The sequence below is a fragment of the Rhinoraja longicauda genome, chromosome 8 (assembly GCF_053455715.1).
Source record: "Rhinoraja longicauda isolate Sanriku21f chromosome 8, sRhiLon1.1, whole genome shotgun sequence".
NCBI classification, from domain to species: Eukaryota; Metazoa; Chordata; class Chondrichthyes; order Rajiformes; family Arhynchobatidae; genus Rhinoraja; species Rhinoraja longicauda.
The window spans coordinates 70,420,928-70,445,575 of record NC_135960.1 but is presented as its reverse complement, the minus strand read 5'-3'; the positions used below and the strand labels follow the sequence as shown (position 1 = coordinate 70,445,575).

General features: G+C 45.0%; 1 protein-coding gene across 2 annotated transcripts in view; it reads left to right on the top strand.

Moving 5' to 3' along the window:
- The first annotated feature begins 4,965 nt into the window (after positions 1–4,965).
- Positions 4,966–24,648, top strand: part of LOC144596073 (collagen alpha-3(VI) chain-like) — a 54,348-nt gene continuing 34,665 nt past the window's right edge. For both annotated transcript variants that reach the window (XM_078404193.1, XM_078404192.1), the window contains exons 1-2: positions 4,966–5,042; positions 10,721–10,828. In XM_078404193.1, the coding sequence (XP_078260319.1) occupies positions 10,750–10,828 (79 nt within the window). In that variant the 5' untranslated portion in view covers positions 4,966–5,042; positions 10,721–10,749. The remainder of the gene's footprint in view (positions 5,043–10,720; positions 10,829–24,648) is intronic.

The window sequence follows — 24,648 nt, the reverse complement described above, 5'->3', positions numbered from 1 at the left end:
CTCAGCACTAACTGTCCACCTACGTATCTTCGTATCATTCGCATGAAAAGTAGCGTATCTAACACCGACCCCTGCAGAAAGCCACTGGTCACCGGTAGCCAGCCGGAAAAGGAGCCTTTATTCCCACTTTTTGCCTTCTGCCAGTCATCAAATCTTTTCATCCATGTTAATACCTTGCCCCGAATGCCATGGGCTTCTATCTTGCTTAGCAGCCTCACATGTGGCACCTTATCAAAGGGCTTCTGAAAATCCCCCCAAAAAAATTCCAACAGATTTGTCAGGCAAGATCTCTCCTTAAAAAACATGCTGGCTTTGTCCTATTTTCTCATGTGCTTCCAAGTATCCCAAAACCTCATCCTTAAAGAACGCAAAAATGTTACTAACCACTGAAGTCAGACTAACTGGCCTACAATGACCTTTCCTCTGTTTCACTCCTTTCTCAAATGGTGGAGCCACATTTGCGATGTTCCAGTCCTCTGGAACATTCCAGGCTAGTGATTCTTGCAAGATCATTAGTAATGCCTCCACCATCTTCGCTGCTACTTCCTTCAGAACCCTGGGGTGTAGTCCATGTGGTTAGAAACGTAGAAACATAGAAAATAGGTGCAGGAGTAGGCCATTCGGCCCTTCGAGCCTGCACATTCTATGGCAAGAATGTCTTTCCTCAGATTAGGAGACCAAAACTGTACGCAATACTCCAGGTGTGGTCTCATCAATGCCCTGTACAACTGCAGCAGAACCTCCCTGCTCCTATACTCAAATCCCCTCGCTATGAATGCTAACATACCATTCGCTTTCTTCATTGCTTTGGTTTTTCCTGCTCTGATTTCAGCTTGTGGCTGAGGCAGTTGGGAATAGTGAAGGCTGGTTGATTTTAACTACTGCCATTGTGAAGGCTGGTTGACTTTAACCAGTGGAACATATCTACATAATTCTACAGGTGCCCTGTGTTAGTCTCTTAATATGTATCAACCATTCTGCAGGAGAATGAAAAAAAAACCATTTATACCAAAGAACTTTTGTGAGGATTTCCAGGCAATGTTGAGTGGACGAGCATGCTGGGAAGAGATGGTGGAGGGAAGGAATGTTTCCTTATTTTTCCAAATGAAGCATCCTATCCTCCCATCAGACCTCCCCAAGCACCTTCTCCTCAGTAATAACGACTACACTCACTTCTGCCTCCCTGAATCTCTTGAATTTCTGGCATCTTGCTGGAGACTTCCATTGTGAAGACTGATGCAAAATATGTATTTAGTTAGTCTGCCAGTTCTTTATTCTCCATTCCTACTTCTCCAGCATTGTTTTTCAATTGTCCAATATCCACTCTTGCCTCTTTTACTCTTTATATATCTGAAAATCACGGCACGGCGGCACGATGGCGCAGCAGTAGAGTTGCTGCCTTACAGCGAATGCAGCGCCGGAGACTCAGGTTCGATCCTGACTACGGGCGCCGTCTGTACGTAGTTTGTACGTTCTCCCCGTGACCTGCGTGGGTTTTCCCCGAGATCTTCGGTTTCCTCCCACACTCCAAAGACGTACAGGTATGCAGGTTAATTGACTGGGTAAAATGTAAAAATTGTCCCTAGTGTGTGTAGGATAGTGTTAATGTGTGGGGATCGCTGGGCTCGGTGGGCCGAAGGGCCTGTTTCCGCGCTGTATCTCTAAATAAAAATAATAAAATCGTTCAGCCGTCTGTGAATCCATATGACCAAGTCACTGTTCATTCCGATCATCCTCATCTTCCGGATCAGCCTACCAAGGGGGGGGGGGCGGGATTTTATCGAATGCCTTACTGAAATACATGCAGACAACATCCACTGCCCTACTGCCATTGATCACCTCTGTCACCTCCTCAATGGTCACATCAAGGTGTGATGAAAGGGCGCAATGAGAAATTTGTTAGCAGTTGAGTTAGATGCAGAGGTGAACTTTTACAGAGGGTGATAGTGTTTTAGTGCTCAGGCAGATTTGTTGTTGATATGTATGTGTTCATGTGAAAATTAAGCTGAGGGTTACATGTTGCTGTTGTTGTTCGTCCTTCGGGTTCGAAGACGACCACGACTTCACTTTCAATCTTATTATTTTGACCGCTGATTGGGATCGCCGCCAGGCGCGGTGCGTACGCTGGCCGAGGTTGAAGTCATGACTTGCGCTTGACTTGGATTTAAGTGAGGGGGCGTTGCGCAGATCGCCGGCCTCACTCTCTCGTCCCGGCCTATCGGGCCCCAGCAGCAAGACATAGTCGAGGGTTACATATGACACCACCCAACATTATCTCAGCAGCATAGAAACATAGAAACATAGAAAATAGGTGCAGGAGTAGGCCATTCGGCCCTTTGAGCCTGCACCACCATTCAATATGTTCATGGCTGATCATCCAACTCAGTATTCCGTACCTGCCTTCTCTCCATACCCCCTGATCCCTTTAGCCACAAGGGCCACATCTAACTCCCTCTTAAATATAGCCAATGAACTGGCCTCAACTACCTTCTGTGGCAGAGAATTCCACAGATTCACCACTCTCTTTGTGAAAAAAAACGTTCTCATCTCGGTCCTAAAAGACTTCCCCCTTATCCTTAAACTGTGACCCTTTGTTCTGGACTTCCCCAACATCGGGAACAATCTTCCTGCATCTAGCCTGTCCAACCCCTTAAGAATTTTGTAAGTTTCTATAAGATCCCCCCTCAATCTTCTAAATTCCAGCGAGTACAAGCCGAGTCTATCCAGTCTTTCTTCATATGAAAGTCCTGCCATCCCAGGAATCAATCTGGTGAACCTTCTCTGTACTCCATCTATGGCAAGAATGGCTTTCCTCAGATTAGGAGACCAAAACTGTACGCAATACTCCAGGTGTGGTCTCACCAATGCCCTGTGCAGCATCACTGGTGAGTGGTGTCATATGGTCGAGACCCTTCTTCTGACCCTTCTCGAGCTGAAGCATCACCCATTCCTTCTCTCCAGAGATTGTGCCTGTCCGGCAGAGTCACTCCAGCACTTTATGTCTACCTTCGGTGTAAACCAGCAACTGCAGTTCCTTCCTACACATTGTTGTGAGCAGTTTGACTCAGTCTCAGAGTAGGATGTAAGTTTGTGGCTGGGGCAGCTTTAGTGCAGCAACACAAATATATTGCTCTCAGTCTTTTCACGATTTATTTGGAGGGATTTTCATCGTAGCAGGACTGGTTGTTGGGTGAAGAGTCGAATAACGTGGAGATTGTGGAGGGACTGTGGTTGATGAAGATGATGCTGAGATAGTGTTGTGTGTTGTCAGTGTACATTTGGAAAATGCTTTTGTCCACTTGATAACGTGGATCGCTGCCAACACACTTACTAAGACCAAAGCAGGGAATGTTGCAAATGCACAGCATTTAACTTTATATTTAAAAGTACAAAGAGAGCGCCATTTTTGGCTCTGAAATGGATCCATTCAAAACATGCTTTGCTTTTTCCTGCTCCGATTTCAGCTTGTGGCTGAGGCAGTTGGGAAGGGTGAAAGCTGGTTGATTTTAACTACTGCCACTGTGAAGGCTGGTTGACTTTAACCAGCGGACCAAATCTACGTCATTCTACAGGTGCCCTGTCTTAGTCTCTCAATATGCTTCACCCACTGTGCAGGAGAAACAGAATGAAAAAATACCCATTGAGAGCAAAGAACTTTTGTGCGGATTTCCAGGCAATGTTGAGTGGAAGAGAATGCGAGGAAGAGATAGTGGAGGGAAGAAATGGTTCCTTATTTTTCCATATGAAGCATCCGGCTTTGCTTGGCCCCATCGGAAAATGAGAAGAATATTCAAAGTTTACCTTCTTCCATGATGTTAACCTGGAGAGAGATCCCCCCGAAAGGGCATCAAATATATATTTAAGAAATGATCTTTGCATCATTTTTAAATTTTTTTTTTTTTTCATATTTCAGATACAGCGCGGAAACAGGCCTTTTCGGCCCACCAAGTCCGCACCGCCCAGTGATCCCTGCACACTACCACTACCCTACACACACTAGAGACAATTTTTACATTTACCCAGTCAATTAACCTACATACCTGTACGTCTTTGGAGTGTGGGAGGAAACCGAAGATCTCGGAGAAAACCCACGCAGGTCACGGGGAGAACGTACAAACTCCTTACAGTACAGCACCCGTAGTCAGGATCGAACCTGAGTCTCCGGCGCGGCATTCGGTGTAAAGCAGCAACTCTACCGCTGCGCTACCGTGCCGCCCTGTCTGTCTGAGGTCTGAGATACAAAGATACAAAGAGCACAGTAATTAAGACAATGAAAGAGTTGAGGTTTCGTTTCGTTGGTTGCCAGAATACAGAACAATAAAAACAATGGTAAAGTGTAGGAAGGAACTGCAGATGCTGATTTAAACCGAAGATTCGCACAAAATGCTGGAGTAACTCAGCGGGACAGGCAGCATCTCTGGAGAGAAGGAATGGGTGACGTTGCAGGTTGAGTTAGATAGAGCTCTAGGGGCTAGTGGAATCAACGGATATGGGGAGAAGGCAGGCACGGGGTATTGATTGGGGACGATCAGCCATGATCACAATGAATGGCGGTGCTGGCTCGAAGGGCCGAATGACCTCCTCCTGCACCTATTTTCTATGTTTCTATGTTTCTATGAGACCCTTCCTCAGACAGACATTGTTTCTTCAAACCCATGATAACTTCACTTCCAGCAGATATTGACGTGGCAACCCCACGTTGCTAACGGAGGGCTCGGTTCCGTGAAGTAAAGACCAATCAAGAACACGTTGCAATAGATGAAGGCAGTCTGAGGCACAAAGTATCTAAAGAGCCAAAAACACAATGAAAAATTGACTCTGACCAAAGCCAAAGATGTCTTTGGTCGACTCCCAAAATATCCACCAATGGTGAGCACACACATCTTCGTACATGCCCCTTGTTCTGAGTTGAGTAGAAAAAATACTGTATATAATACTCTTGAAATTGAGAGAAGCAGTTCTGACTCAACTTATTACTTCACCAGAAGAGATCAACAAATGAACATCTTGTACGCATTTATTGTATTAGAACGCCTTTGAGGGTAAGTGACTGCTGCACAATTTTAATTAGAGCACAGGAGTGACTTCATTTTAAGAAGCCAAAAAGCCACAATTAAGTTTATCATTTTATTTTGTTTTATTTCGAAAATCTACTATCAGCATTACCTGAGACATACTCTGATGTCTTCCCCCGGAGGGAATAATTAGTTTGATAGTAAGCTGCTAATATAATTTATTTACGTTGGAGAAGGCAATTTTCTGGAACTGACGTAAAAAATTCGGCGCTAAAGCATGTTAGACAAGTAAAGGGTTATATTTTCAATATTATTCACCTTGTGAAACAAGCAGCTTTTCCCCATCTTAGTTTCACTTTTCTCTGAAATGATTGAATTTCAAAGTTAAGAACATTTCGGCCAAATACCAGTTTATGGCTGAGAATGACATTCAGTGACTTGTCCGTTGCTAATCTTTGGGTCGTTGGTCCATTACAAGATGAACCTTATCTCTCTGTGAAATATCCAGACCACGTTCAATATCTCTCAGCGAAACAGTTCTGAGATCAAATGGTGATGAGAGGAGGAACCCACCTAACGTTAGCCTCTGCTTGCTGCCAACCACACCAGAGAATTGAGCCTGTAATCTACTTTGCTGCAGTTCAAAGGGAATTGCTGTATTTTCTGCTAGATGTTAAGGCTCAGTCTGCCCTTCCAGGTGCATTTGAAAAGTACTCAAAGAAGAGCAGTAACCTCTCTCAGGGCAACCTCTTGCTGCCCCCACTTCAGATCGCTTCCAGTAAGTGAGAGATTAGAATGATACAGCGGGGAAACAGGCCCTGTGGCCCAACTTGCCCACACTGGCCAACATGTCCCAGCTACGCCAGTGGCCCCTGCCTGCATTTGGCCCATATCCCTCTAAGGCTGTCCTATCCATGTACTTTGTAGACCTCCCATTCAGTTTGCCTGCACCTCCATCTTCTGCCTCGGAGGTTCCAACTCTGGTCACAGCTTAAGGATAAGGGGGAAGTCTTTTAGGACCAAGCTGAGAAAACATTTCTTCACACAGAGAGTGGTGAGTCTGTGGAATTCTCTGCCACAGAAGGTAGTTGAGGCCAGTTCATTGGCTATATTTAAGAGGGAGTTAGATGTGGCCCTTGTGGCAAAAGGGATCAGGGGGTATGGAGAGAAGGCAGGTACAGGTTACTGAGTTGGATGATCAGCCATGATCATATTGAATGGCGGTGCAGGCTCGAAGGGCTGAATGGTCTACTTCTGCACCTATTTTCAATGTTTCTATGGTCCAGACCTCCCAGTTCAATTCCTTCCTACACATGTACTTGTCTAATTGTTTCTTAAACGACACGATGGTACCTGCCTCAACTACCTCCTCTGGCCTCTCGTTCCAAACACCCACTACTCCTCGTGTGAAAAAGTTATCCCTCAGGTTGCTATTAAATCTTTCTCCCCCCCCCCCTCACCTTAAAAGAATGTCCTCTGGTCCTCGATTCCCCTACTCTGAGCAAGTCTATGTATTTCTGTGTGGAAATGATAAAGTTAATTTGTCATAGAAACATAGAACATAGGTGCAGGAGGAGGCCATTCGGCCCTTCGAGCCAGCACCGCCATTCATTGTGATCATGGGTGATCGTCCACAATCAGTAACCCGTGCCTGTCTTCTCCCCATATCCCTTGATTCCACTAGCCCCTAGAACTCTATCTAACTCTCTCTTAAATCCATCCAGTGATTTGGCTTCCACTGCCCTCTGTGGCAGAGAATTCCACAAATTCACAACTCTCTGGGTGAAAAAGTTTTCTCTCACCTCAGTTTTAAATGGCCTCCCCTTTATTCTAAGACTGTGGCCCCTGGTTCTGGACTCGCCCAACATTGGGAACATTTGTCCTGCCATGCACACTCATATTGCCAGTCAGGCATCCATGACATAGACACAAAAAGCTGGAGTAACTCAGCAGGTCAGACAGCATCTCTGGAGAAAGGAAACTGGAGTCGTTTTGGGTCGAGATCCTTCTTCCAAAAATAATTTTTAAAAATAAATAAATGACAGCGGTTGAGGAAGAAACAGGGGGGCTTTAAGGCCTTCCTGGTGAGGTGTAGAGTGGCTGAACTTGGAAGAAGGGTCTCGACCCGAAAGGTCACCCATTCCTTCTCTCCAGAGGTGCCGTCTGGCCCTCTGAGTTACTCCAGCTTTTTGTGTTTATCTTCGGTTTAACCCAGCGTCTGCATTTCCTTCCGACATACCCATGAGACGGTATGCAGGTGTTTAACACTGTCTTCAGTGCGTGACTGCACTGTTTCACAGCTTCTGCACTACCAGCAGGAGCTCAAGTTGCTGCAACAGCTGTGAAAGGATCTGGAAATAAACAAATAGAGGATGTGAGAAATGTTCCAGAACATTTTTCCTGCCATGTTCCATGAACATTTTTCACTCCATATTTTGGAATTTAAAAAGTCTGCTCCGATCATTTTTAAAGCCGGGCTGCTGATGGGAATCTTGCTCCTCACAGGTGCCAATTTTGCAGCAAATATAAACTGGAGGAAACTGGATCCTGATTCTTTTCCTCAGTGTTTTGTTGCCAAATACTGGCCGGGAATGGCTTATAGCAATTCAATTCCCAGCACTGATAGGATGAAACACGGAAAACACCATAACAACTGAATGCTGCGAATGGAAGTGAAACTCTTGCAGAGAATTTTAATTAAAAACAAAATCACCCGATCAATAAACTTTGGAAATGTTATTTTGATTAAAAAAAAAAAAAATTTCTTTTACTCTCTATTCCCTGGCTTTTACTGGGTTCTCTCAAGAACCAAACAATAGACAATAGACAATAGGTGCAGGAGGAGGCCATTCGGCCCTTCGAGCCAGCACCGCCATTCAATGTGATCATGGCTGATCATTCTCAATCAGTACCCCGTTCCTGCCTTCTCCCCATACCCCCTGACTCCGCTATCCTTAAGAGCTCTATCTAGCTCTCTCTTGAATGCATTCAGAGAATTGGCCTCCACTGCCTTCTGAGGCAGAGAATTCCACAGATTCACAACTCTCTGACTGAAAAAGTTTTTCCTCATCTCCGTTCTAAATGGCCGACCCCTTATTCTTAAACTGTGGCCCAAACGAATGAGTGCTCTAGAAAGGAACCAAATCAAGTTGGATTCAGTTCAGTTTAGTTTATTGTCACGTGTACCGAGGTACAGTGAAAAGCCTTTGTTGCGTGCTAACCAGTCAGCGGAAAGACAACACATGATTACAATTACTCAAATCAAATTATTGCTATTGAAAATGTCTTTATTGTTGAAAATCCTGAGGGCAAATAACGTCGTGATTGAAAGTCTGAAATCCTTTAGCCGCTAACCCCCTTTCCCCATCGATACATTTGTCTTCAATAACCTGATTCTCCACTACACGACCCCAATGAGCTACTGTATATCCCAGTTTATTGTCAGAAGCAACAGAGGAGATTGCTGAGGCTTTGATGACAATCTTTGTACCCTCTCTGGCCACAGCCAGAGTCACCAGAGGATTGAAGAATAGTCAATGTTGTTATTTTGTTTAAGAAGGGAAATAGGGATAATCCATGAAATTCCAGGCTACCTATACCTCACATCAGTGCTGGGGAAGGTATAGAAGGGGATTTTTGTTAATAGGACTTACTCACATTTGGAAAATTTGAGGAAGGATATTCTTGCTATTGAGGGCGTGCAGCGTAGGTTTACTAGGTTAATTCCCGGAATGGCTTGTATACACTGGAATTTAGAAGGATGAGAGGGGATCTTAAGTCATTGATTTTACCCAGACCCCAATGGGAACTGAAATATTCAGATTGGAGTTGGTGATAGTTGGAGTCCAGAACCAGTGGCCACAGTTTAAGAACAAGGGGTAGGCCATTTAGAACGGAGATGAACAAAAACCTTTTCACTCAGAGAGTTGTAAATCTGTGGAATTCTCTGCCTCAAAAGGCAATGGAGGTCAATTCTCTGGATGCTTTCAAGAGAGAGTTAGATGGAGCTCTTAATGATAGCGGAGTCAGGGGGTATGGGGAGAAGGCAGGAATGGGGTACTGATTGTGGATGATCAGCCATGATCACATTGAATGGCGGTATTTATTCACAAAATGCTGGAGTAACTCAGCAGGTCAGGCAGCATCTCAGGAGAGAAGGAATGGGTGAGGTTTCGGGTTGAGACCCTTTTTCAGACTAAAGAAGGGTCTCGACCCGAAATGTCACCCATTCCTTCTCTCCTGAGATGCTGCCTGACCTGCTGAGTTACTCCAGCATTTTGTGAATAAATACCTTCGATTTGTACCAGCATCTGCAGTTATTTTCTTACACTACATTGAATGGCGATGCTGGCTTGAAGGGCCGAATGGCGTACTCCTGCACCTGTTGTCTATTGTTTATTGTCTGTAACTATGATGTCCCTTTTATAACCCTCGTATCTATTGTTAACCTCAAGTTCCTATTTTAATGCATTTTAACATTTAAATGTACATGAATTGGGAATGGTCAGAGGTTAATTGTTTTTAATTGAAAAGCTCTCCCAGGAATTTAATCCTTTTCTATCTTTTAATGTGGTATTAGATATCTGGGACAAGAGTTCATAGCCTCAAAATTAAAGGATGTTCCTTTAGGAAGGAGATGAGGAGGGATTTCTTTAGTCAGAGGGTGGTGAATCTGTGGAGTTCTTTTCCACTGAAGGCTGTGGAGGCAAGTCAATGGATGTTTTTGAGGTAGCGATAGACAGATTCTTGATTAGTACGGGTGTCAGAGGTTATGGGGAGAAGGCAGGAGAATGGGGTTAGAAGGGAGAGATGGACCAGCCATGATTGAATGGTGGAGTAGACTTGATGGGCCGAATGGCCTAATTCTGTTCCTATCACTTATGACCTTATGACAAATATTTGGCAACCAGGGACCAGAGGAAAGAGGTGCAACTTTTGAATAGGGAGTTTGACGTGTCCCCAGCAACCCTCACAATTTTTTACTGATGTGCTGTAGAAAGCATTCTATCAGGATATCTGAGGAAGGGTCTCAGCCCGAAACATCACCCATTCCATCTCTCCAGAGATGCTGCCTGTCCCGCTGAGTTACTCCAGCATTTTGTGTCTATTATCAAGATGCATCACAGCTTGGTTTGAAACCATCGTAAAAACAAACACACAAACACGCGCGCACGCGCCCACACACACACACACACACACACACACACACACACACACACACACACACACACACACACACACACACACACACACAAAAACACACAATCACGAGGAATGCAGTACTTGCACCTATTTATCTATTCCAAGCCTTTATTTTTAGTTTCATCTTGTTTTAGTTATGCAGATAGGCCTTTGACGTTCATGATAATCATGATTCCTGAAGCTCGATGTTAAAATGATACAAGCACTTCACTCAAATAAAGTAAAAGTAGGAACATCCATTTCTAAAGCAGGTTTAATATGGAAAGAAATAGACAATAAATGAAACAGTAGGTACAGTCAGTTATCACGCACACACACACACACACACACACACACACACACACACACACACACACACACACACACACACAAGCACACAAAATACATGATAGCACAAAATTCTCTGCTGCAGTGAATGTTTGCATTTCATCGCTGATAACAGGCACAAATGCCCGCTTCACAATGCAAAGCATACTTTTGACATGCTTTCCCTTTGGTTACAGGTCTTACCACAAAGGACGTTACCCCAGCAATGAAAATGAAACGCTTTGTGTCGCTGCTGGTCGAGCTCGGCCTAGTCCTCTTATGCTCCGTGACTGAAACCGAGCAGGGTAAGGAAATCTTTCAAATTAAACTCCCGCATAAAGGTCACCTTTCTGTCCAGTTGTGTCTCGCAGTGCAACGATGAACCTGTTACGAGGAAATTTGAGCAGTGAAGGATTTGCAACAATCCTCAGAAGCTCATTGATGTCCGGTTGAAAATTAAGAGATTCAAAGTAGAGGGAACATAATCAGGAAATTCGAGGAATGCAGTACTTGCACCTATTTATCTATTCCAAACCTTTATTTTTAGTTTCATCTTGTTTTAGTTATGCAGATAGGCCTTTGAAGTTCATGATAATCATGGTTCCTGAAGCTCGATGTTAAAATGGTACAGGCGCTTCACTCAAATAAAGTAAAAGTAGGATCATCCATTTCTAAAGCAGGTTTAATATGGAAAGAAATAGACAATAAACGAAACAGTAGGTACAGGCAGTTATCAGGGTGCCACACAATCCTTCGTTTTTCATTCCTTTCTGTGAAATTCTTCTTTCATTCTGAAGAAAATATGTAAGGAAAAAATGAAAGCTTCAATTGGCCAAGGATGCTTATTAGCAGCTGGATAGCATTCGGGAGTGGGCAATGACAACCATGTAGCTTATTTAAGAGGAAACTGTATTTACTTCAGGGCAACCTTCAGGATTCAGGATTCAGGATTCAGGATAGGATTCAGGATATCTTTATTTAGTCACCCACAGTCCAACAATAAAAGCAGTAAAATAAGCAAATTACACAACCACAACCAACACAAAAAAAAGAAACATCCATCCCAGTGATTCTCCTCCAGTCACCTCCTCACTGTGATGGGAGGCCAGAATGTATTTTCTCTTCCCCTGCCGTCTTCTCCCATGGTCAGGCTGTTGTACTTGCCACGTTCCAGGCCGCGCCGGCCGGTGAAAGGACCACAGCAGGCCGACCCAAGCCCCACGATCCGGGGCAGGCGAACCTATAAGGAAGACAACCCTATCTTTATTGTGTGATATCTCTTCGGCCCCCACTGCACGTTACATAAAATCAGGGCACAGTGCTAATATGTAGGAAGGAACTGCAAATGCTAGTTCACACCAAAGATAGGTACAAAATGCCGGAGTAACTGAGCGGGACAGGCAGCATCTCTGGAGAGAAGGGATCTTATCGAAATGTATAAGATTATTAAGGGGTTGGACACGTTAGAGGCAGGAAACATGTTCCCAATGTTGGGGGAGTCCAGAACAAGGGGCCACAGTTAAAGAATAAGGGGTAGGCCATTTAGAACGGTGATGAGGAAAAGCTTTTTCAGTCAGAGAGTTGTGAAACTGTGGAATTCTCTGCCTCAGAAGGCAGTGGAGGCCAATTCTCTGAATGCATTCAAGAAGAGAGCTAGATAGAGCTCTTAAGGATAGCGGAGTCAGGGGGTATGGGGAGAGGGCAGGAACGGGGTACTGATTGAGAATGATCAGCTGGCTCGAAGGGCTGAATGGCCTCCTCCTGCACCTATTGTCTTTCGTCTATTAGGGATAAGGGAAACTAGGTAAAAAGTCAGTGATGGGGAGAGATAAAGAACAATCAATGAAAGTTATGGAAAAAAAGTAACGATGATAAAGGAAACGGGCCATTGTTAGCTGTTTGTGGGGTGAAAATGAGAAGTTGGTGCGACTTGGGTGGGGGAGGGATGGAGAGAGAGGGAATGCCGGGGCTACCTGGAGTGAGAGAAGCCAATATTCATACCACTGGGCTGTAAGCTGCCCAAGCAAAATGCGAGATGCTGTTAACTGGCATAAGATGAGGTGGTCCGCATTGACCAAACTGATCTCCCGGTGGCTGAGCACTTCAACTCCCCCTCCCGTTCCCAGTCTGACCTTTCTGTCATGGGCCTCCTCCAGTGCCATAGTGAGGCCCACCGGAAATTGGAGGACCAGCACCTCATATTTCGCCTGGGTAGTTTGCAGCCCAGTGGTATGAACATTGACTTCTCCAACTTTAGATAGTTCCTCTGTCCCTCTCTTCCCCTCCTCCTTCCCAGTTCTCTCTCTATCTTCCTGTCTCCACCTATACCCTTCCTTTGTCCCGCCCCCCTGACATCGGTCTGAAGAAGGGTCTCGACCCGAAACGTCACCCATTCCTTCTCTCCCGAGATGCTGCCTGACCTGCTGAGTTACTCCAGCATTTTGTGAATAAATACCTTCGATTTGTACCAGCATCTGCAGTTATTTTCTTATACTATATATAAGATGAGTTGTAGTCTGGGGCAGATCAGCCGCGATTACATTTACCATTGGGGCAGAACTGAGGGGCAAGTTAGTCGACCCCTCCTAGTTATCTGTCTTATTTAAAAATTCAGACTTGTTGCACATAAAAGACTTCCAAATAACATTCTCAGCCTGAAACCAAACGTGAGACCTTGAAGAGAGAGGACCATCCATCCATCTGCACCATCTCAGTCCACATTTTAGGAGTATTTTCCATGCAGGCATGATTGATATTTCTAAGAAATCAAATCTAAGAAATTCTACTTTGCAGCATTCTGTCTGAAGATTTCCACTTAGAGAAGCCAACAACACTAATCCTATTTTCAATGTTTGCTACCTAGTGTCATTGAGACCTGCTATTAATACTATGTATAACTACAACACCATACTTTTCAGTACCGGATTCTTAAATCATAACAGATGTTTGAAGCAGCATGTTCAAGTTAACTAAAAACTGTACATTTAGACGGTTCCGTTTATCTGGACAATGTTTAGTTTAGTTTAGAGATACAGCGCGGAAACTGGCTCGTCAGCCCATCGAGTCTGCACCGACCAGCGATCCTCGCACATTAATACTACCCTGCGCACACGAGGGACATATTTTTACATTTATAACCAAGCCAATTCACCTACAAACCTGGACGTCTTTGGAGTGTGGGAGGAAATCAAAGATTGCATAGATCTCAGAGGTCCTTCTGCAGTTGTACAGGGCCCTAGTGAGACCGCACCTGGAGTACTGTGCGCAGATTTGGTCTCCAAACTTGAGGAAGGACATTCTTGCTATTGAGGGAGTGCAGTGTAGGTTCACAAGGTTATTTCCCGGAATGGCGGGACTGTCGTACGTTGAGAGACTGGAGCGACTGGGCTTGTATACTCTGGAAGTAAGAAGGATAAGAGGGGATCTTACTGAAACATATAAGATTATTAAGGGATTGGACAGGCTAGAGGCAGGAAACATGTTGCCGATTTTGGGGGAGTCCCGAAACAGGGGCCACAGTTTAAGAATAGGGGGGGAGGGCATTAAGAACGGAGATGAGGAAAAACTTTTTCAGTCAGAGAGTTGTGAAGCTGTGGAATTCTCTGCTTCAGAAGGCAGTGGAGGCCAATTCTCTGGATGCTTTCAAGGGAGAGTTAGATAGAGCTCTTAATGATAGTGGAGTCAGGGGATATGGGGAGAAGGCAGGAACGGGGTACTGATTGTGGATGATCAGCCATGATCCCGAACGGCCTACTCCTGCACTTATTGTCTATTGTCTATTGTCTAAAACCTGCGCAGGTCACGGGGATTTAGTGTTGTGTAATGAACCGGATTTGATAAGGGAACTCAAGGTAAAGGAGCCATTAGGAGGTAGTGACCATAATATGATGTTTTAATCTACAATTTGAGAGGGAGAAGGGAAAATCGGAAGTGTCAGTGTTACAGTTGAGCAAAGGGGACCATGGAGGCATGAGGGAGGAGCTGGCCAAAGTTGACTGGAAGGAGACCCTAGCAGGGATGACGGTGGAACAGCAATGGCAGGTATTTCTGGGAATAATACAGAAGGTGCAGGATCAATTCATTCCAAGAGGAAGACAGATTCTAAGGGGAGTAAGAGGCAACTGGCTGACAAGGGAAGTCAAGGACAGCATAAAAATAAAATAAATGAAGTGTAACATAGCAAAGATGAGCAGGAAGCAAGAGGATTGGGCAGCTTTTAAAGAGCAACAGAAGATAACTTTGGATCTGTCTTCACTAAGGAAGATTCAAACAGTCTCCCAGATGTTCTAGGGCGGCACGGTAGCGCAGCGGTAGAGTTGCTGCTTTACAGCGAATGCAGCGCCGGAGACTCAGGTTCGATCCTGACTGCGGGTGCTGCACTGTAAGGAGTTTGTACGTTCTCCCCGTGACCTGCGTGGGTTTTCTCCGAGATCTTCGGTTTCCTCCCACACTCCAAAGACGTACAGGTATGTAGGTTAATTGGCTGGGTAAATGTAAAAATAGTCCCTAGTGGGTGTAGGATAGTGTTAATGTGCGGGGATCACTGGGCGGCACGGACTTGGAGGGCCGAAAAGGCCTGTTTCCGGCTGTATTTATATGATATGATATGGATGTGGTGTAACTGGACTTTCAGAAAGCCTTTGATTAGGTCCCACATAGGAGATTAGTGGGCAAAACTAGAGCACATGGTATTGGAGGTAGGGTACAGACATGGATAGAAAATTGGTTGGCAGACAGGAAACATAGAGTGGGGATAAATGGGTCCCTTTCAGAATGGCAGGCAGTGACTAGTGGGGTACCGCAAGGCTCGGTGCTGGGACCACAGCAATTTACAATATACATTAATGATTTAGATGAAGGGATTAAAAGTAACATTAGCAAATTTGCCGATGACAAAGCTGGGTGGTAGTGTGAACTGCGAGGAAGATGCTATGAGGATGCAGGGTGACTTGGACAGATTGGGTAAGTGTACAGATGCATGGCAGATGTAGTTTAATGTGGATAAATGTGAGGTTATCCACTTTGCTGGCAAGAATAGGAAGGCAGATTATTATCTGAATGGTGTCAAGTTAGGAAAAGGGGACGTACAACGAGATCTGGGTGTACATCAGTCACTGAAAGTAAGCATGAACGTACAGCGGGCAGTGAAGAAAGCTAATGGCATGTTGGCCTTTATGACAAGAGGAGTTGAGTAAAGGAGCAAAGAGGTCCTTCTCCAATTGTTTAGGGCCCTAGTGAGACCGCACCTGGAGTACTGTGTGCAGTTTTGGTCTCCAAATTTGAGGAAGGACATTCTTGCTATTGAGGGCGTGCAGCATAGGCTCACAAGGTTAATTCCCGGGATGGCGGGACTATCATATGTTGAAAGACTGGAGCGACTGGGCTTGTATACACTGGAATTTAGATGAGAGGGGATCTTATTGAAACGTATAAGATTATTAAGAGATTGGACATGCAAGAGCAGTATTTCTCAACCTTTTTACTCTTGCGGAACCCTTGAAATAATGTTCATGTCTCAGGGAACCCCTACATAAAAATTCGTCATGTACAGCTCCTGTACACTGACCGCTAAAGGCCGTTTCACACAGCCGCCATATAGACATCGCTAAATATATTCCCTATGATTATTATACTTTTAAATGACATACAGATTGAAGACTTTATTACAATACCCAAGAATTTTCCAAGAATATGCCGTATGTGTATAATAATTTAGAGTATAATGTCATCTTGCTTATTGAAGTATACATTGAAGTACTTGTTGAAGTAAATTTGCACATAAATTAATCATCAGCCAAAAAAGGTGGCAATTGGCTTTTCTGCTGTGTTTTATATTTTAACCACGTCTTAATTGGATGTTAGGAGGTTGGACAGGTTGAGTGAGTGGGCAGATGCGTGGCAAATGCAGTATAATATAGATAAATGTAAGGTTATCCACTTTGGCGGCAGAAACAAGGAGGCAGATTATTATCTCAATGGAGTTAGGTTAGGTAACGGGGGGGTGCAGCGAGACCTGGGTGTCCTTGTGCACCAGTTACTGAAAGTTGGCGTGCAGGTACATTAGGCAGTGAAGAAAGCTAATGGAATGTTGGCCTTCATAACAAGAGGATATCAGTATAGGAGTAAAGAGGTCCTTCTGCAGTTGTATAGGGCCCTGGTGAGACCACATCTGGAGTATTGTGTACAGTTTTGGTCTCCTAATTTGAGGAAGGACATCCTTGTAATTGAGGCAGTGCAGCGTAGGTTCACGAGATTGATCCCTGGGATGGCGGGACTGACATGTGAGGAAAGATTGAAAATACTAGGCTTGTATTCACTGGAGTTTAGAAGGATGAGAGGGGATCTTATCGAAACATATAAAATTATAAAAGGACTGGACAAGCTAGATGCAGGAATTTTTTTCCCAATGTTGGGCGAGTCCAGAACCAGGGGCCACAGTCTTAGATTAAAGGGGAGGCCATTTAAAACTGAGGTGAGAAAAAACTTTTTCACCCAGAGAGTTGTGAATTTGTGGAATTCTCAGCCACAGAAAGCAGTGGAAGCCAAATCACTGGATGGATTTAAGACAGAGTTAGATAGAGCTCTAGGGGCTAACGGAATCAGGGGATATGGGGAGAAGGCAGGCACGGGTTACTGATTATGGACGATCAGCCATGATCACAATGAATGGCGGTGCTGGCTTGAAGGGCCAAATGGCCTCCTCCTGCACCTATTTTCTATGTTGCTATGTTTTCTATGTTAATTAATTGATATAGTTATATCATCTTGCACTTAAATTTAATATTCACTCATTACAGTTCCACCACTGAGTTTCTGGCACTCTTGGTTCCAGAAAATCAGAAAATGGTTTATCCATTTTACCTGACCAAAGGAGGTTGCGGCCTCCGAGAGGTGTACAATGGTACTGGAACGGTCCAGCTAGGCTGCTGGTCTGGGGGCTGAGATACCAGCCTGCAAAGCCGGCCAAGGAAGTCAGATAGATGTGCTGACACCAGCTGGGCTGGAGTTCCAGAGCCCCCGGCCGCAGGTTGCAAATGCAACCCAACGATCGGCTGTGGAAGTCCCAATGAGGTTGAGATTAGCTACCTTGCCACATTTTCGGGGAGACTTCCAGGGCACGCAGGGGGGATTTCTCGCGGAACCCCTAGTGACCTCTAGCAGAACCCTAGTGTTCCGGGAAACCCCAGTTGAGAAACGCTGCAATAGAGGCAGGAAACATGTTCCCAATGTTAGGGGACTCCAGAACCAGGGGCCACAGTTTAAATATAAGGGGTAGGCCATTTAGAACGGAGATGAGCACAACCTTTTTCACCCAGAGAGTTGTGAATCAATAGACAATAGACAATAGACACTAGACAATAGGTGCAGGAGTAGGCCATTCGGCCCTTCGAGCCAGCACCGACATTCAATGTGATCACGGCTGATCATTCTCAATCAGTACCACGTACCCCCTGACTCCGCTATCCTTAAGAGCTCTATCTAGCTCTCTCTTGAATGCATTCAGAGAATTGGCCTCCACTGCCTTCTGAGGCAGAGAATTCCACAGATTCACAACTCTCTGACTGAAAAAGGTTTTCCTCATCTCCATTCTAAATGGCCTACCCCTTATTCTTAAACTGTGGCCCCTTCTGCCTCTAACGTGTCCAACCCCTTAATAATCTTATATGTTTTGATAAGATCCCCTCTCATCCTTCTAAATTCCAGTGTACACAAGCCTAGTCGCTCCAGTCTTTCAACATATGACAGTCCCGCCATTCCGGGAATTAACCTAGAAAACCTACGCTGCACGCCCTCAATGGAATCTGTAGAATTCTCTGCCTCAGAAGGCAGTGGAGGCCGATTCTCTGGATGGGTTCTATTGTCTATTGAGAACATACAAACTCCATACAGACAAGCATCCATAGTCAGGTAGTCAGGATCAAACCCGGGTCTCTGGCACTGTAAGGCAGTAGCTCTACCAATATGCCACCGTGCTGCCCAAGAGTGGTTTATAAATACTTTATTGGACACAATGTTCAAGGTAAAATAACATGGTTATTGAAATATAACTTCTTGTTCCTTATTCACAAAATACTGGAGTAACTCAGCAGGTCAGGCAGAATCTCAGGAGATAAGGAATGGGTGACGTTTCGGGTCGAGACCCTTCTTCAGACCCGAATCGCTTCGACCCGAAGCATCGCCCATTCCTTCTCTCCTGAGATGCTGCCTGACCTGCTGAGTTACTCCAGTATTTTGTGAATAAATACCTTCGATTTGTACCAGCATCTGCAGTTATTTTCTTACACAACCTCTTGTTCCTGATCACTCTGCACTTCCATAAACCATTAGGCTCCTGCCCTGATGGTGAGCTTGTCCATTGACATTTAATGTCTGATTAAAAACGCAAAGAACACGAATAGTACCTGATATTTAGATCACATCTGGAAAAGCACCCAAGCTGGCTTCAGTATTTCAACAATCCATGAGAAAATTCACACAATTTGAGAACCTCTGACATTTCGTAACTGCTAAAATCTATACACTAAAACTCTCGTTTGTTTGTTTGTTTGTTCCTGAACTATAGCCAAAACGGTACACGATAGCGCGACAATTTTAGGCCCACCTTACTCACCGTCATCCCTTTGATGCTAATGGAAGAAGTTTCATTGAATTCGGTGTTATATTTTTAAAGTTATTCACATTTTAAAGTTTAAATCTATCTCCTAGGGAGGGAGGGGGGGGGGGGAGGCAGGATAAGGGGGTGTTGAGGGGGATGGAATGGGGGGGGAGGGGAAGGGGAGGGGGAGAGGGGGGAAGAAAGGAGGGAGGGGGAGAGGGGGGGAGGGGGGCTGCACCAATGCAGGAGAGGTTTAGGCCCAACGGGTCCACATGATCTAGTACACCTATAAATATGTTCAGTCTGAAGAAGGGTCTCGACCCGAAACATCACCCAATCCTTCTCTCCTGAGATGCTGCCTGACCTGCTGAGTTACTCCAGCATTTTGTGAAATAAATACCTTCGATTTGTACCAGCATCTGCAGTTATTTTCTTACACTATAAATATTTTAAAGTCTATTGGAACCTCTTTTCTCCCTAACCTCAATTAATTGTTTTATATGTTCTCCTGAATATTCACGGCAAAGTTTAGTGCAAATCCATCTATTACACAGACCATTAACATCGACCACATTTTGTCTGACATTAAGCAGTTGGAGAGCTTGCACTTGGCTTTATTCTTATGCTTAAAAGTATGAATAGTAATATAAATGCATGTTTGGGAGTTCATAGCTATTCATTAATTTCTAGTACACCAATGTAGGTCATTTATATGTGGATCAATTAAACTCCTTTTCCCTGCATGCTAAGTCACCACTGGAGTGAAGGTCATTTTTAGGGGGGATTAATGTTTTGGTCTTGTTCAGTACACGGGTGTATCAATTAATCTTAATGTTCCATAATTCTTTCCTCTTTTTAGGAAATTCTGCATTATCCGAGCTTTAGTTCACAGCTGAACTCACTGGAGCACTTTTCGGCGGCAGAGCTATTTTTCGATCCAAACACATCTGTTTTCCTCGAGAATGCCATTCTTCATATAATGTCTTCAAATTCTTGACCTCTGATTTAACACCACTACTTTGTCACTTTCAATTTCAAATTTATGACTCCACCAGCTGTTCTCAAATGTCGTCATGCACATTTCTCTGTTGACCCTAAGGTTTCTAAATGTTCTCTTGCACATGTTTGATGGTACTTGCATGCTATTAACCTACCATTGGATGGCCCTTTGATTTGAGTAAGCATTGAAGCACGATACGTTAGGATATGATAGAACTTTATTTATACCAGGAGGGAAATTGGTCTGCCAACAGTCATAAAACACAACAAGAAGCATGAAATATCAAATTAAAGTGATGAGTGAAAAGGCCAGGGCTGGGGATGGGCAAAGATTTGGGGGGGGAGGGGGGGGAGGGGAGTCAGTCTACCCACGACAGAAGGGGGAAGAATTGTACAGTTTGATCCAGTTGATACTGTCACATCAAGTTGTACCGGGCCCTGGTGAGACTGCACCTGGAGTACTGTGTGCAGTTTTGGTCTCCAAATTTGAGGAAGGATATTCTTGCTATTGAGGGCGTGCAGCGTAGGTTTACTAGGTTAGATTTTTATTTATTAATTTTTTTAGAGATACAGCGCAGAAACAGGCCCTTCGGCCCACCGGGTCCACCCCGCACAGCGATCCCCGCACACTAATTCCCGGAATGGCGGGACTGTTGTATGTTGAAAGACTGGAGCGGCTAGGCTTGTATACACTGGAATTTAGAAGGATGAGAGGGGATCTTATCGAAACATATAAGATTCCGCTATCCTTAAGAGCTCTATCTAGCTCTCTCTTGAATGCATTCAGAGAATTGGCCTCCACTGCCTTCAGAGGCAGAGAATTCCACAGATTCACAACTCTCTGATTGAAAAAGTTTTTCCTCATCTCTGTTCTAAATGGCCTACCCCTTATTCTTAAACTGTGGCCCCTGGTTCTGGACTCCCCCAACATTGGGAACATGTTTCCTGTCTCTAACGTGTCCAACCCCTTAATAATCTTATACGTTTCGATAAGATCTCCTCTCATCCGTCTAAATTCCAGTGTATACAAGCCTAGTCGCTCCAGTCTTTCAACATACGACAGTCCCGCCATTCCGGGAATTAACCTAGTAAACCTACGCTGCACGCCCTCAATAGCAAGAATATCCTTCCTCAAATTTGGAGACCAAAACTGCACACGGTACTCCAGGTGCGGTCTCACTAGGGGCCTGTACAACTGCAGAAGGACCTCTTTGCTCCTATACTCAACTCCTCTTGTTATGAAGGCCAACATTCCATTGGCTTTCTTCACTGCCTGCTGTACCTGCATGCTTCCTTTCAGTGACTGATGCATTAGGACACCCAGATCTCGTTGTTCTAACTTGACACCATTCAGATAATAATCTGCCTTCTTATTCTTACCACCAAAGTGGATAACCTCCCACTTATCCACATTAAACTGCATCTGCCATGCATCCGCCCACTCACACAACCTGTCCAAGTCACCCTGCAACCTCATAGCATCTTCCTCACAGTTCACACTACCACCCAGCTTTGTATCATCAGCAAATTTGCTAATGGTACTTTTAATCCCCTCATCCAAGTCATTAATGTATATTGTAAATAGCTGCGGTCCAAGCACCAAGCCTTGTGGTACCCCACTAGTCACTGCCTGCCATTCTGAAAGGGTCCCATTTATCCCCACTCTTTGCTTTCTGTCTGTCAACCAATTTTCTATCCATGTCAGCACCCTACCCCCAATACCATGTGCTCTAATTTTGCCCACTAATCTCGTATGTGGGACCTTGTCGAAGGCTTTCTGAAAGTCGAGGTACACCACATCCACCGGCTCTCCCCTGTCAATTTTCCTAGTTACATCCTCAAAAAATTCCAGAAGATTAGTCAAGCATGATTTCCCCTTCATAAATCCATGCTGACTCGGAACGATCCTGTTACTGCTATCCAAATACTCTGCAATTTCGTCTTTTATAATTGACTCCAGCATCTTCCCCACCACTGATGTCAGACTAACTGGTCTATAATTCCCTGTTATCTCTCTCCCTCCTTTCTTAAAAAGTGGGATAAGATTAGCTACCCTCCAATCCACAGGAACTGATCCTGAATCTATAGAACATTGGAAAATGATCACCAATGCGTCCACAATTTCTAGAGCCACCTCCTTAAGTACCCTGGGATGCAGACCATCAGCCCCAGGGATTTATCAGCCTTCAGTCCCATCAGTCTACCCAACACCATTTCCTGCCTAATGTGGATTTCCTCCAGTTCCTCTGTCACCCTAGGATCTCTGGCCACTAGAACATCTGGGAGATTGCTTGTATCTTCCTTAGTGAAGACAGATCCAAAGTACTGGTTCAACTAGTCTGCCATTTCCTTGTTCCCCATAATAAATTGTTACATCCCAGTTGCTCTCAGCTCTCTCTTTGATTTCATCAGCAATACTCACATGATTGTTTCCCTGGAATTTATTTTCCTCCTCCTCTCAAACATGCTAATCTACACAATTTCTTCCTTTACCTGTGATCATCGTTAATTGTTCAATCCCAGGACTCATTTATTCTTTGTAAGGGTTTGAACGCAATTGAAATCCTGCCCATCTCATTCAGTTTACTCTCTTGCAACATGTACTTTTTTGACAAAGATAGACACAAGATGCTGGAGTAACTCAGCGAGGCAGAATTCAGAGTCTGAAGAAAGGTCTCAACCCGAAATGACACCCATTCCTTCTCTCCAGAGATGCTGCCTGTCCTGTTGAGTTACTCCAGCATTTTGTGCCTATCTTCAATGTATAAACCAGCATCTGCAGTTCCTTCCTACCCATACTTCTCCTCAATAACTTCCGGTTCCCAGGCCCCCGCTCCCTCATCTTTACCATGGATGTCCAGTCACTCTACACTTCCATCCCCCACAAGGATGGTCTTGAAGCCCTCCGTTTCTTCCTCGACCGTAGAACCAGCCAATCCCCATTGACCAACACTCTCCTCCGCCTAGCAGAGCTGGTTCTTACACTTAACAACTTCTCCTTTGACTCCTCCCACTTCCTCCAAACCCGAGGCGTAGCTATGGGCACTCGCATGGGCCCTAGCTACGCCTGCCTCTTTGTCGGGTACGTTCCGGACGTACACCGGCCCCATCCCCGAACTCTACCTCCGCTACATCGACGACTGCATTGGTTCCCAATACAGTACCATGTACCCATGCAGGACTCACTGACTTCATACATTTCACCACTAATTTCCATCCTGCTCTTAAATATAGTTGAAACATCTCCGACATCTCCCTCCTGTTTCTGGACCTCACCATCTCCATCACAGGAGACAGACTAGCGAACCGACATCTACTATAAACGCACTGACTCGCACAGCTATCTGGACTACACTTCTTCCCACCCGGTCTCCTGCAAAAAGTCTCTCCCCTACTCCCAATTCCTCCGTCTGCGCCGCATCTGCGCCCGGGATGAAGTGTTTCACACTGGGGCATCAGAGATGTCCGCATTCTTCAGGAAACGGGGCTTCCCCTCTTCCATTATATATGAGGTTCTCACTAGGGCCTCCTCTATATCCCGCAGCTCCACTCTTGCTCCCCCTCCCCCACTCGTAACAAGGATAGAATCCCTCTCGTTCTCACCTTCCACCCCACCAGCCAGCATATCCAACAAATCATCCTCCAACTTTTCTGTCACCTACAACGGGACCCCACCACTGGCCATACCTTCCCATCCCCTCCCCTTTCTGCGTTCCGCAGAGACCGTTCCCTCTGTAACTCCCTGGTCCACTCGTCCCTTCCTACCCAAACCACCCCATCCCCGGGCACTTTCCCCTGCAACCGCAGGAGATGCAACACCTGTCCCTTTACCTCCCACCTCAACTCCATCCAAGGACCCAAATAGCCTTTCCAGGCAGAGGTTCACCTGCACCTCCTCCAACCTCATCTATTGCATCCGTTGCTCTAGATGTCAACTTCTTTACATCGGCGAGACCAAACGCAGGCTCGGCGATTGTTTCGCTCATCACCTTCGCTCAGTCCGCCTTAACCAACCTGATCTCCCGGTGGCTGAGCACTTCAACTCCCCCTCCCACTCCCAGTCTGACCTTTCTGTCATGGGCCTCCTCCAGTGCCATTGTGAGGCCCACTGGAAATTGGAGGAACAGCACCTCATATTTCGCTTGGGCAGCTTGCAGCCCAGCGGTATGAACGTTGACTTCTCCAACTTTAGATAGTTCCTCTGTCCCTCTCTTCCCAGCATCTGCAGTTATTTTCCAACACATGGTTTAGTAATGTCCTTTGCTCAGATTTTGAAATAATACTTGGTAAATTCCCAGTGTTCTTTTCCTAGACATCACACATGAAGTAGCTTAATTAACTTTTGTTTGCAGGATACTGCCGAGGTTGTGATCCATAAGAAGACATAAGGACTCAAATCATTAACCATCAACAGTTGGTTTCTTTAACTTGCACAGGGGGAGAAGGGTCTCAGTCAAAGGCTGTGATCACATCTCCCAAAGTTAATTCAGAACAGCAGGACAATTATGCACCCAAAAGATGACAACTGAG